This window comes from Lepidochelys olivacea, assembly GCF_965140295.1.
Source record: "Lepidochelys olivacea isolate rLepOli2 genome assembly, chromosome: 1".
NCBI lineage: Eukaryota > Metazoa > Chordata > Testudines > Cheloniidae > Lepidochelys > Lepidochelys olivacea.
Window position 1 is genome coordinate 150,686,840 of NC_140411.1, and position 12,374 is coordinate 150,699,213.

Below are 12,374 nucleotides of genomic sequence, written 5' to 3' on the forward strand. Positions count from 1 at the left end.
AGTTAAAGGACACCCACACCTCTCTCCAAATGTGTCCTAGCAGCAGGTTTTTGGGGATAAAGGGGAGACACCACAGCCTATTAACCAGAACACATTTTATAGCATAATGGATAGAGCACTGGACTGGGATTCAGGAGACCTGGATTCAATTCCCAACTTTGACAGAGTGGCAGCAGGACACTGGCACTTTCCGTGTGCCTCAGTTGCCCCATATGGAGATAATGATACTGACCTCCTTTGTAAAGTGCTTTCAGAACAGTGCATATAAAAGCTAGATATTATTATCACTACCACCAGCAGTATCTTCTATCAAAGGAACAGATGGGCAGCCAACTCCACCACAATTCACAAATGCAGCATTCATGGAGCAGCCAAGCTTCCCATTCTTCCTCCTTGAAACTGAGACACTCAACTCATCTGCAAGGAGACCCTGAGCTGCAGCTTCATGATTTTATTTTTTAAAAAGAAACCTTCTACTCTTTTAAAAATAATATAAATTTAAAAATTAAAAAAAAAAAATTGAAAGGAACTCTAGAGCACAATCATCTCTAATCTCCACTCTTTCACCAGTGCAGGTTGATTCTTCATTTTAAATATACTTTTTTATTTTTTTGAAACCAACAATATTTTATAAAGCTTTAGAAGAGCAGAAGAGAGGCTGAGTCAGTTGGGAAGTACTATTCCCAAGAACACGCCACCCAAGGAAACGGGACACATTTGTATGGCAAATGGAGGAAAGTAACACAATATGGTTATGCACCTTCAGAAATTTCAGATAAGCACTCAATGTCTGGCTGCTTTTTTCAGCCCAACACAAACCTCTAACTCTTGAAGACTCTTTTCTAGCTCTTTCTTTTAATAAATGACCCCCTGTGAAAACTTGGTGAACATATATAGAATAATACATGGTATAAAGGAGAGAGCTAGGGGAACAGACAGATGTTCTTGATCTCATGGCAAAAGAACAAGGGGACAGTCAATGAAATGAAAAGGTGACAAATTCTAGATTGCAGAATTCATTGCCAGTGGAAGTCAAAGATGACAAGAATTTAGCAATAAGGGACTGGACATTTTAGCAAGATTAAATTTGAGATTGAACATTTATATGGATAAAGAATATCCAGTCATCATCCACTTGATTTTTTTGAAAAAAAGATTAAACTTAATGCTTCAGGGTTTAAGCCAGTCTAACTATTAGAGACCAGGATAAGACCAAATAGGGAAGGGGGAGGGGCAGAATAGCCCACACCTGCCTACTATAGGGCTCTTATAACTTCTTCTGAAGCATCTGGTATTGACCATAGGTGGCCCTGGGAACTGAAAAATGTCTGAGGCACCTAAGATACCCCACCCTGTACTGCTGCTCAGGGGAGGGCCAAACTAAGGTGCCAAGATGTCAGAATCTGTAACTGGGGACACAGATGAGACTTATTTCTCCCTGCTGCAGTGTGTGTGTGTGTGTGTGTGTGAGAGAGAGAGAGAGAGAGAGAGATGGCTACTCCTAAGAAAAATATACTCAAAGAAATGAGATGCGTTTCCTGAGGTCACTGATCATCCTCTATCCTAAAGGTGAATCCAAGAGAATAGCTGATCGACCAAAGATACCAGGGAGTATGGAAACAGGTAGCAGGCCACCAGTCCTTCCTCACCAGAAGACAATACAAGGTAGGTTTGGATGGAAATGGGGCCTGGTCCTCAACTGGTTCAGATATTTTGGATAAGTGTCCAGACTTTTGAGACTTCTCTTCCCCATTATTAGATGTATATGGAGTTTCAGTTCAGTAGGTTGAAGCCATATAACATCACACTTTCCCATTTACTATAGCTGGTCTGTGTAACAGTGTACAGTGTGCTTTTACGCTCTATTAGCAATTAAGTTTGCATGCTTTTTATTTTATTCCCTATAGAGGCACAGGTTAGACTTCACTGCAACCAGGAATTCAACAGCAAAAATCCTACTGACTTCAGTGGGCCCAGGATTTAACCAAACAATCAGTAATGCTGATCAGGAGACACTGGGGGATTTTGGTGGGAAACAATCTTGCTTATCTTCTGAAACAACAAAGCAGTAACCATTATTCTTTCTGTCTGAAGCTCATTTCCCTGTCTTCTCAACTTTTTTCCAAAGCTGCTTCCTGACTGGTTCTCCTCCTCTGGCACACTCTTGTGGAATATAAAGGAAGGAAAGAAGGGAAGGGGGTTTGTTAGTGGCAGTGCGAGTAGAAATGCCAGAGGACAACCTCTACCCACATGGTAACCCAATCACAGGCCATCAACCTCTAGCTGTACATCAGTGGGCAAGTTCTAGGTCTCCTACTCATCAACCAGAGGTCCGTGTCATACAGGTAGTCCACTAAAAGGCCACTAGTGCACAGTTATGCTGAATGAGAGCCCACATAATATTTGTCCAGGGACTATGTAGTAATAACTACCATTCATAAAAATATACCTAGAAACCAATGTAGAAAAAAAGTTTGAAAGCAATGTAGATCATGTTAAAGATATTAAAATAATGAATACTAGATTTTCTGTTTTCTCTCCTCCATATCTCAATTATATTTCTACCATTAATTATCAAGAGAGACAATACCAATGCATGGTTAATAAACATGGACTCTGTCTCAGCAGGAGCAAAGTACTTAAGTTTGTGTCAACTCAAAACTAATCGGATCACAATTAAAAAATCATCTGTTTACTAATGGAAAAGACATTGGCCCCAGGTATGTATGAGAAACCACAGTACATTTATTCTGAAATGCACTCTCTCTATCTTATCTAAAATTATGCTAGGGCATGATTTGAGATGAGAGCTACAGAATATCTCCAGGACTATATATTAGACTCTGATATATTCCTTTTTAAAAAACAAAAGATAAAACATACAGAACAGAATTTCTCAAATTTGTTTTTCAAAGGTTAAACTGTAGTGATATAGCTGAGAGGGCAACATACAGATAACTCCCCTCCTGCTCTCAACGAACAAAAAACAAAACAAAAAAAATCTAGTTTATTACTGTCAAAATACATCAATAAACTACACTGTTTATTGTAGAACTGGCACCATGCCTGCAAGTTATCATAGTTTGTCAATTCATAATTCGATAACATTTCCTGTTTTCTTTATAAATATTAATCATTTTAATATGTATCCCTGTCAGCTTCAATACTTTAGCTAGTTTAAGAGGCCATAGTTGACAAGCAGTACTCCCCTTTATAATTTTCAGTTAGTGTAATACTAGATGCTTCCACACATAAACAGTTGTTATAATCCAGCTAACATTTAAATTCCTGCTCTGGGATAATTTCCCTAAACACTGACTTCAGCTACATAGTCTGCATGTCCTAATCAATTCAACGCTCGCTATTAGAGATCAAGAGAATGCTAATAGGAAAGAAAAATATGGACCAATACTGTGTATGTAATGGCTTGCAACCTTGGTTCATAGCTATAAATTAGTAAAGAGGCCCATTTAATCTTGGAGATCTACAGTATTTATGATGGGAAAGTGTCCCTTGGTTACTGGTGCTCTGTTTAGCCCAAATGATGGTCTCTGTAGGAACAGAAGTCTTCTTACTTCATATTGAGATTGAGAACTCCTTAACCATTCAGTTTGGGAAAAAAACAGGCAGACAGACAGAAAGTGAAAGGTACAAGAATTTTTTTTTCCAGAAATAAAGGAATTTTTAATTAATTTCTTTGTTTTCTCAATTTCAGAATTAAATAATTCCAGTATTTCCTGTAATTCTCATATGTTCATACAGTATCCAACACAATGGGGCCTCTGTGCTGATTAAAATGTTTGGTCACTACTAAATTATTAATAGTAATGAGCACATGAAAATAAAGTCTTCAAACGGTTCAGAGAGCAGATGCAAGAGCTTTGTGATTCAGAAAAGAATGCCCTTTTCAGCACCGCTCGTTTGACTTTAACAAGTTAGGATCCATTATTAAAATAAACCAGTGGTTCTCAAACTGTGGGTCGCAACCAGTGGTGAGCTGGAGCCAGTTCACACCAGTTCATGTGAACCGGTTGTTAAATTTTGAAGCCGGTTTGGAACCAGTTGTTAAAGGGGCGGCCGTCCCGCCTGAGCTCCCGTCCTGTATGTCCTGCATGAGCTCGCAGCTGGGGAGGCTCCCATGAAGAATTTTTACTCACCCGGCAGCACGGTGGGCCTTCGGCAGCACTTCGGTAGCGGGTCCTTCAGTGCCGCCGAAGACCCGGAACGAGTGAAGGACCCAAAGCCGAATTGCTGCCGAAGGCACGGAGCAACTAAAGGAACCAGTTCTTCAGCTTCTGGCAGCTCATCACTGGTCGCAACTCCATTCTGATGGGGTCGCCAGGGCTGGCTTAGACTTGCTGGGGCCCGGTGCCAAAGTCAAACTCAAGCTCAAGGGCTTCAGCCCTGGGTGGCAGGGCTCAGGTTGCAGGCCCCCTGCTTGGGGCTGAAGCCCTTGGGCTTCAGCTTTGGCCCCCTGGCCCGAGGAGGTGGGGCTTTGGCTCTCCCGCCGCTCCCCAGATGGAGGGACTTGGATGAGCTCAGGTTTCGGTCCCCACTCCTGGGGCCCTGTAGTATTTTTTGTTGTCACAGAAGAGGGTCACAGTGCAATGAAGTTTGAGAACCCCTGACCTAAACTAATTTATCTCATTTATCATCATTCCATTGTCATTTCATGGATATCTGGGACCCATGAAAAGAACAATTTTCAAATATCTTCAGAAGATACTAGACGTCAAAGTACAGGAAAGTTTTTCTCTAATTAACCTTGCTTTTGCACATATGTCTTAGGACACAATGGTTTCAATCTAACAAGACAGATCACAAATATTGGGTATATTTTATCTTCATAAAAATGTATTTTAGTATTTCAGTGAAGGAATCTAATAGTACCGAAAAACATTTTGCAAAAGAAGGAACAGCATAAACATTCTCTTCAAGAACGAACACAATGTGACTGCAACAACGGTACCTTTTTATTCAATAGATAAATCTATCTTGAAGTTTTCTATATCTGAGCACCTTTAGACAGGCTTGCAACCTAGTGGACTTTGAGTTTCTGGACCGTCTCTGAATTTCCTGCAGGATTCAGAATCATACTGCTTATCTTTGTGACAAAAATAAGTTTTAGGTTTGCAATGCACACACAGTATGAGAGTATTAAGTCTATTCCTTCACTTTCTTCATCTACACAATTGTTAACACAAAGCCTGATCCAATGCCTACTGAAGTAACTGGGAACCTTTCCACTGATTTCAATGAGTGTTGGATAAGACCCTTAGTTCCAACTGAAGTGCCCAAACCTGCCCTCAGTTACACCTGGGATACATAGGCAAACCCTAAAGACAATGAGATTGCACAGGTGCGACTGAGGGCAACATTTTGCCTTGTAGACCTATATTACTACAATGATGCAGAAAGAATAAAAGAATAAAACCTGATTTTTCAGATTCCAGCCTGAGTTTGCAGGACTATAACATGGAATTTTTTTTTTTTTTTAAACTAAAGGGTTTTTTTCCTCAAAGTTTTGAGCCACAATTGATGTGGAATGCCACAATGCCATTTCTAAGGACTCTTTTCAGAACAGAACCACACTAAGTATAGAAAATGTCATGCTTGTACTACAAATTATCATCTGTGGTGGTTCTTTGACTTAACAAAATAATATTACTTTAATATTAGCATAATACCTATTAAATATTCAGTACAATATCATAGTAATTTGTTGGAACTACTTGTACAAACTACTTCATAATCAGCCTGATAAAAACAACGGTACTAATTAATTACAATACTACAGGCATATTGAATGTTTTTTCCACAGAAACCCCCTTCCCCAAATTATGCAAACATTCAAATGACAGTAGTTAATCTTTGCAGTCTTATCCAAACTTTATCACTGATCTTTCCCAACCCTTTAGTACTTCTCACCTCTTCCTAATTTCTGAATCCACTAGGATCTGCCTCTTCTTCTGTGGTGGAGGTGGTGGGAGTTCTTCTTTAGCATGCTTAACCAGGATTTGTTCTCTGGTGGTCACCATAGTTACAGTTTCCATTACAGTTGTCTGTGTTAGTGATGTCTGAGTGGCAGTGACAGCCTGTGAAATCTGTGAGACGTATTGAAACAGAGGTCACACAATGCTTGAAAGACTTCAAAAAAGACTGGAGTGCCAACAGGAAATAATGAGAAACTGCTCCTGTCTGATCCTGGGTTGACCTTCAGAACAAAACAACACTGTATTGAACTCAAACCAAATTGTTTTATCTGACTCATGCTATGCGAATAAGACATCTAGGAAAGTCAATATCAAAATCAGAAGGAATCCTAAGTAGAATGTATTTATTGGTGCTTTATAAATCATGTCAAATGAACAAAGGAGAAAAAGCTAAAGCCTGTTTCATGAGAAAAACTACAGAAATATTATATAATTGTTTTTATATATATATATAGTTTTTCTCATGAAACAGTAACATTTTATAATAAGCTAAAAAAGTTGGTTCCTTCATTTTAAATATTTATTTCTTGAGAACTGACCAGGAGTATATTTATTTGACTTTGATAAGATTTACTGCCTATTATTCTTTTTTTTTTTTACTGCTTATTATCGTTTTCAAATTGATATTTAATTCATGACAATTAAAACATATTTGTGGCAAAGAGCCATTAACTAATTTACAAGAAATCTTAGCTTGGAAAATATTTACTGTGATGCGAGTAAATGTATGACTGACTATGTTTCCATAATTAGAATCTAAGATTAATGGGATCATAAGTCCCACTAATGTTTACAAATATAAAACTGGAGATTAGTTTATTGAATACGGTTGAATACAGGTACTGCACAGGTCTGAAATACAGCTACATGCAAACAGGTGAGTTTAGAAAATACATGCTGCCCACTTCAGCTGGAGAGGGAATACAGAGATACTTAAGGTCACGGATAGGTCTTCCTATCAGTGATTTCAACAGGAGTTTTGTGTGCTTATGCAGCTTTTGGAATGATTAAGCTCTTGATATTTGGACCCATTGTTGTAATAATTGGGTTTACAAATTTACCCTAAGTATAAGCTCAACTGTGAAAAATAAGTGTAAATTCTAAAATGCCACAGTAACATATAATAACAAAAGTTGATGGGAAAAGGGACACACACACACAAGAGAAAGAGAAGAGACTGAATTACTCCCAACAAAATAGACCTATTGCTATAATTCAAGGACTGTGTTAAGATTATGCCTGGTAAGAACAGTGAGAGACCGGAAATCAATGACCCAGAATTGGTGGGTCAGAAATTAGGCCTAAGTGGGTGATAAAATGAGGGGATCCTTAAAATAAGAGACTTTGGAGAGAAAAACTGGTGACTAGAGCAAGCTTCATCACTATGGTTGCCTCTCTCACTGTTTCCTGTGACCCCTCACCTTCTTCACCCATTCACCTAAGAATGTCCTGACTAGACCAGACCTGATGACATCACCCTCTCCCCACTGGCTGCAGCTGAATTCCACCATCACCAGGGAAGTCAGACTTTTACCCTGCCCCACTCATGAGTCCTTTTCCTTCCCCACTTTATTTCTTTTCTCTCCCTCTCCTTTTGCCTTCTGTCTAACCATTGTCTGTCTTAGATGGCCAGAAGGATATATTTTGCGACACTGCTGTAAGTCTGTGACCAGAAAAGTAGCTAAAAGTGCTGTCCTAAACAACCCGATGCTGGTACAAGTTTGCCAGGTCTCAGGCTGGCTGATAAGACCGTGCTGGGCCTGTATTTCTCTAGCAGTGACTTTGCAAATGAAAGTCAATGCCAGAAACAGAAGCTGCATTTTCTACTTTTGCTGTTCTTGTCTCTCCCCTGGTGTGCGCATTTGCCCTAGGCGAGGTCTACAATACAGATTTATATCGGTATGACTATGTTGCTCAAGGGAGTGAAAAATCCAACCCCTTGGTGGTGTAGTTACACCGACCTAACCCCCCACTGCCTACCCCATGTAGACAGTGCTATGACGACAGGAGAGCTTGTCCTGCTTGCACAGTTACTACCTCTTGGGGAGGTGGAGTAACTATGCCGGCAGGAAAAGCTCTCCTCTCACCTTAGCCGCATCTTCACTAAAGCGCTATGACAATGCGACAGCTCTGGTACAGCCATGCCGATGTAGTGTTGTACATGAAGACATGCCCTTCTATCGTGTTCTAGAAAATGGGATCAGACTAACAGCAGCCACAGCTGCTCCACTCCATCTCAACTAACAACTTCTCCTTTTCCCAAAAGGGTAGTTATTCCCCACCTAAGAGACCGTCAGACAGGCTTTTTTCCCTCTCTCTTTCTTCCTAAAGACTCTCTCCAGCTAAAAGGAAAGGGAACAGCAAGGGATGCTGTTAAAATGAAAGACCCTTAATACTTCACAGTTCCAATGATGTAGCTGTTTTCTATATCTTTAATAAAAGGTGAAAAGAAAATTAAATGCTGTGATTGCCATGGTACTAAGCAGGCTGAGCTCTCTGTATACCAAACCCCAAGTACTGTTTCATATTGGACAGTTTGGGGGTCACGTTAACACCACTGACTCTGTGGGCCCCTATATTCCATCTAAATTAATATCACTTCATGCCATTACACAGGTTCTCATTGAAGCAGGGAAGTGTCCTGCCCAGTCCGTCAATCAAGCAGAGAAGGCACATTTCTTCCTTGTTCCTGCTAGCTGATGTGTAAGGGAGTTGGATGTCTCCTAGACCAGCTGATGGTTCATGGAGCTGTAGCAGAATATAAAGATAAGGTCTGGCAAGGTAGCCAAAGTAGCACTGCTGCATGAAGATCTAGGGTTTTTAAGCCATGTTCATCCCCTTGTTATCGGTGTTCTCCTATTCCCAGGGGCAGGGATCTGTGTCTCAATCTCCAAAAAGTTATGATGCTATATAAATGTATAGCAATTTGTCATACATTGCACAAAGCTCCCTGAAGATCCCAATTAAAGAAGAGTATGTTCCTGTCAAGGTTCCTCCCCCACTCTGAACTCTAGGGTACAGATGTGGGGACCTGCATGAAAAACCTCCTAAGCTTATCTTTACCAGCTTAGGTCAAAACTTCCCCAAGGTACAAAATATTACCCCCGTTATCCTTGGAATGGCCGCTACCACCACCAAACTAATACTGGTTACTGGGGAAGAGCTGTTTGGACGCGTCCTTCCCCCCAAAATACTTCCCAAAACCTTGCACCCCACTTCCTGGACAAGGTTTGGTAAAAAGCCTCACCAATTTGCCTAGGTGACTACAGACCCAGACCCTTGGATCTTAAGAACAATGAACAATCCTCCCAACACTTGCACCCCCCCTTTCCTGGGAAATGTTGGATAAAAAGCCTCACCAATTTGCATAGGTGACCACAAACCCAAACCCTTGGATCTGAGAACAATGAAAAAGCATTCAGTGTTTTACAAAGACTTTTAATAAAAAATAGAAGTAAATAGAAATAAAGAAATCCCCCCTGTAAAATCAAGATGGTATATATCTTACAGGGTAATTAGATTCAAAAACATAGAGAACCCCTCTAGGCAAAACCTTAAGTTACAAAAAAGATACACAGACAGAAATAGTTATTCTATTCAGCACAATTCTTTTCTCAGCCATTTAAAAAAATCATAATCTAACACATACCTAGCTAGATTACTTACTAAAAGTTCTAAGACTCAATTCCTGTTCTGTCCCCGGCCAAGACGACTACAGACAGACACACAAACCCTTTGTTTCTCTCCCTCCTCCCAGCTTTTGAAAGTATCTTGTCTCCTCATTGGTCATTTTGGTCAGGTGCCAGCGAGGTTACCTTTAGCTTCTTAACCCTTTACAGGTGAGAGGAGCTTTCCCCTGGCCAGGAGGGATTTCAAAGGGGTTTACCCTTCCCTTTATATTTATGACACGCCCCCCAAATCTCAGCTAGGGTGAAACACTGGCTGGGATTTCTTCCTGGAGCTCTAGGAAAACAGAGTTAATAAGACACATGCATCTCTAAATATACTACCAAGTACATAAAGACTAACAATATTTTCCATATCTCAAGGACGATTTTAACCAGTTGATTCTGGGAAACTTTCACGGGAGAGTGCATCAGCCACTTTGTTAGAAGCTCCTGAGATGTGTTGGATGTCGAAATCAAAATCTTGGAGAGCTAAACTCCACCGAAGAAGTTTTCTGTTAGTTTCTTTGACGGTGTGAAGCCACTTTAGTGCAGCATGGTCGGTTTGCAGGTGGAAACGCCGTCCCCAAACATATGGGCGTAGCTTTTCCAGAGCGTAGACAATGGCATAACATTCTTTTTCAGTGACTGACCAGTTGCTTTCCCTCTCAGACAGTTTTTTGCTGAGAAACACTACAGGGTGGAATTCTTGATCAGGTCCTTTCTGCATTAAAACTGCTCCCACACCACGCTCGGATGCATCTGTGGTTACTAGGAACGGTTTGTCAAAGTCTGGGGCCCTTAGTACAGGGTCAGACATGAGTGTCGCTTTAAGCTTGTTAAAGGCCTTCTGACACTTTCCGGTCCACTGAACAGCATTTGGCTGTTTCTTTTTGGTTAGGTCTGTCAGTGGGGCAGCGATTTGGCTGTAGTGCGGTACAAATCGTCTGTAATAACCGGCCAAGCCTAAGAAGGATTGAACCTGTTTCTTTGACTTTGGGACAGGCCACTTTTGGATAGCATCCACTTTGGCCTGTAGGGGGCTGATAGTTCCTTGACCCACCTGGTGTCCAAGGTAAGTCACTCTGTTTAGGCCTATTTGACACTTCTTAGCCTTAACAGTTAGTCCTGCCTTCCTTATGCGCTCAAGGACTTTTTGTAGATGTTCCAGGTGGTCTGCCCAGGAATCCGAAAATATGGCCACATCGTCAAGGTAGGCGACTGCATATTCTCCTAATCCCGCTAGGAGACCATCTACAAGTCTTTGGAAAGTGGCGGGTGCATTTCGCAGCCCGAAAGGGAGTACATTAAATTCATACAGCCCGAGATGTGTGATGAAGGCTGACCTTTCCTTGGCAGATTCATCTAGCGGTACCTGCCAGTACCCCTTGGTTAAGTCCAAGGTAGAGATGAACTGGGCCCTTCCCAGTTTCTCTAATAGTTCATCTGTGCGTGGCATGGGATAGTTGTCTGGGCGAGTTACAGCATTTAGCTTACGGTAGTCCACGCAAAAACGTATTTCCCCATCTGGTTTGGGAACTAGAACCACTGGAGATGCCCATGCACTTTCAGAGGGGCGGATTACACCCATCTGTAACATATCCTGGATCTCCCGTTCTATAGCAGTTTTAGCTTGAGGAGACACCCGGTAAGGTTGGACCCTAATTGGGTGAGCATTACCTGTGTCAATGGAGTGGTATGCCCGTTCAGTCAGTCCTGGGGTGGCTGAGAACGTTGGCGCGTAGCTAGTGCACAGCTCCTGGATCTGCTGTCGCTGCATACGCCCAAGGGTCATGGAGAGGTTCACCTCTTCCACACCACCAGCACATTTCCCTTCATAGTAGACACCTTCAGGCCACTCAGCGTCGTCTCCTCCCTGGGCTGTAAACTGACAAACCTTTAATTCTCTGGAATAAAAGGGCTTTAGAGAATTAATATGATACACCTTAGGCTTTCGGTTGGAGGTGGGGAATGCTATGAGATAATTAACAGCTCCCAGGCGCTCCTGGACCACGAATGGCCCTTCCCACGATGCTTCCATTTTATGGGCCTGGAGCGCCTTTAAGACCATGACCTGGTCTCCTACTTTGAAGGAACGCTCTCTGGCATGTTTATCATACCAGGCTTTTTGCTCTTTTTGAGCATCCTGTAAGTTTTCTCTAGCAAGGGCTAAAGAGGTTCGGAGGGTGGTTTGTAGGTTGGTTACAAAGTCCAGAATGTTAGTTCCTGGAGAAGGTGTAAATCCCTCCCATTGCTGCTTCACCAACTGCAATGGCCCCTTAACCTCACGGCCATATACAAGTTCAAATGGGGAAAACCCTAAACTGGGATGTGGTACAGCTCTGTAGGCAAAGAGCAACTGCTGCAATACTAGGTCCCAATCATTGGAGTGCTCATTTACGAATTTACGTATCATGGCCCCCAAAGTTCCATTAAACTTCTCCACCATGCCATTTGTTTGATGATGGTAAGGAGTGGCAACCAAGTGATTTACCCCATGAGCTTCCCAAAGGTTTTCCATAGTTCCTGCCAGGAAATTAGTCCCTGCATCTGTGAGGATGTCGGAGGGCCAACCTACCCTGGCAAAAATGTCTGCTAGTGCCTGGCACACACTTTTAGCCCTGGTGTTGCTTAGAGCTACTGCTTCCGGCCATCGGGTGGCAAAATCCATGAAAGTCAGTATGTACTGCTTTCCTCTGGGTGTCTTTTTCGGAAA

At 41.7% G+C, this 12,374-nt stretch overlaps 1 protein-coding gene across 3 annotated transcripts in view; it reads right to left on the reverse strand.

Moving 5' to 3' along the window:
- The window catches only part of DMD (dystrophin), a gene marked incomplete at both ends in the record, with an annotated part of 1,846,964 nt that overhangs the window by 1,226,415 nt on the left and 608,175 nt on the right, over window positions 1-12,374 (reverse strand). For all 3 annotated transcript variants that reach the window (XM_084636024.1, XM_084636023.1, XM_084636025.1), the window contains one exon: window positions 5,929-6,104. In XM_084636024.1, coding sequence (XP_084492150.1) covers window positions 5,929-6,104 — 176 coding nt within the window. The remainder of the gene's footprint in view (window positions 1-5,928; window positions 6,105-12,374) is intronic.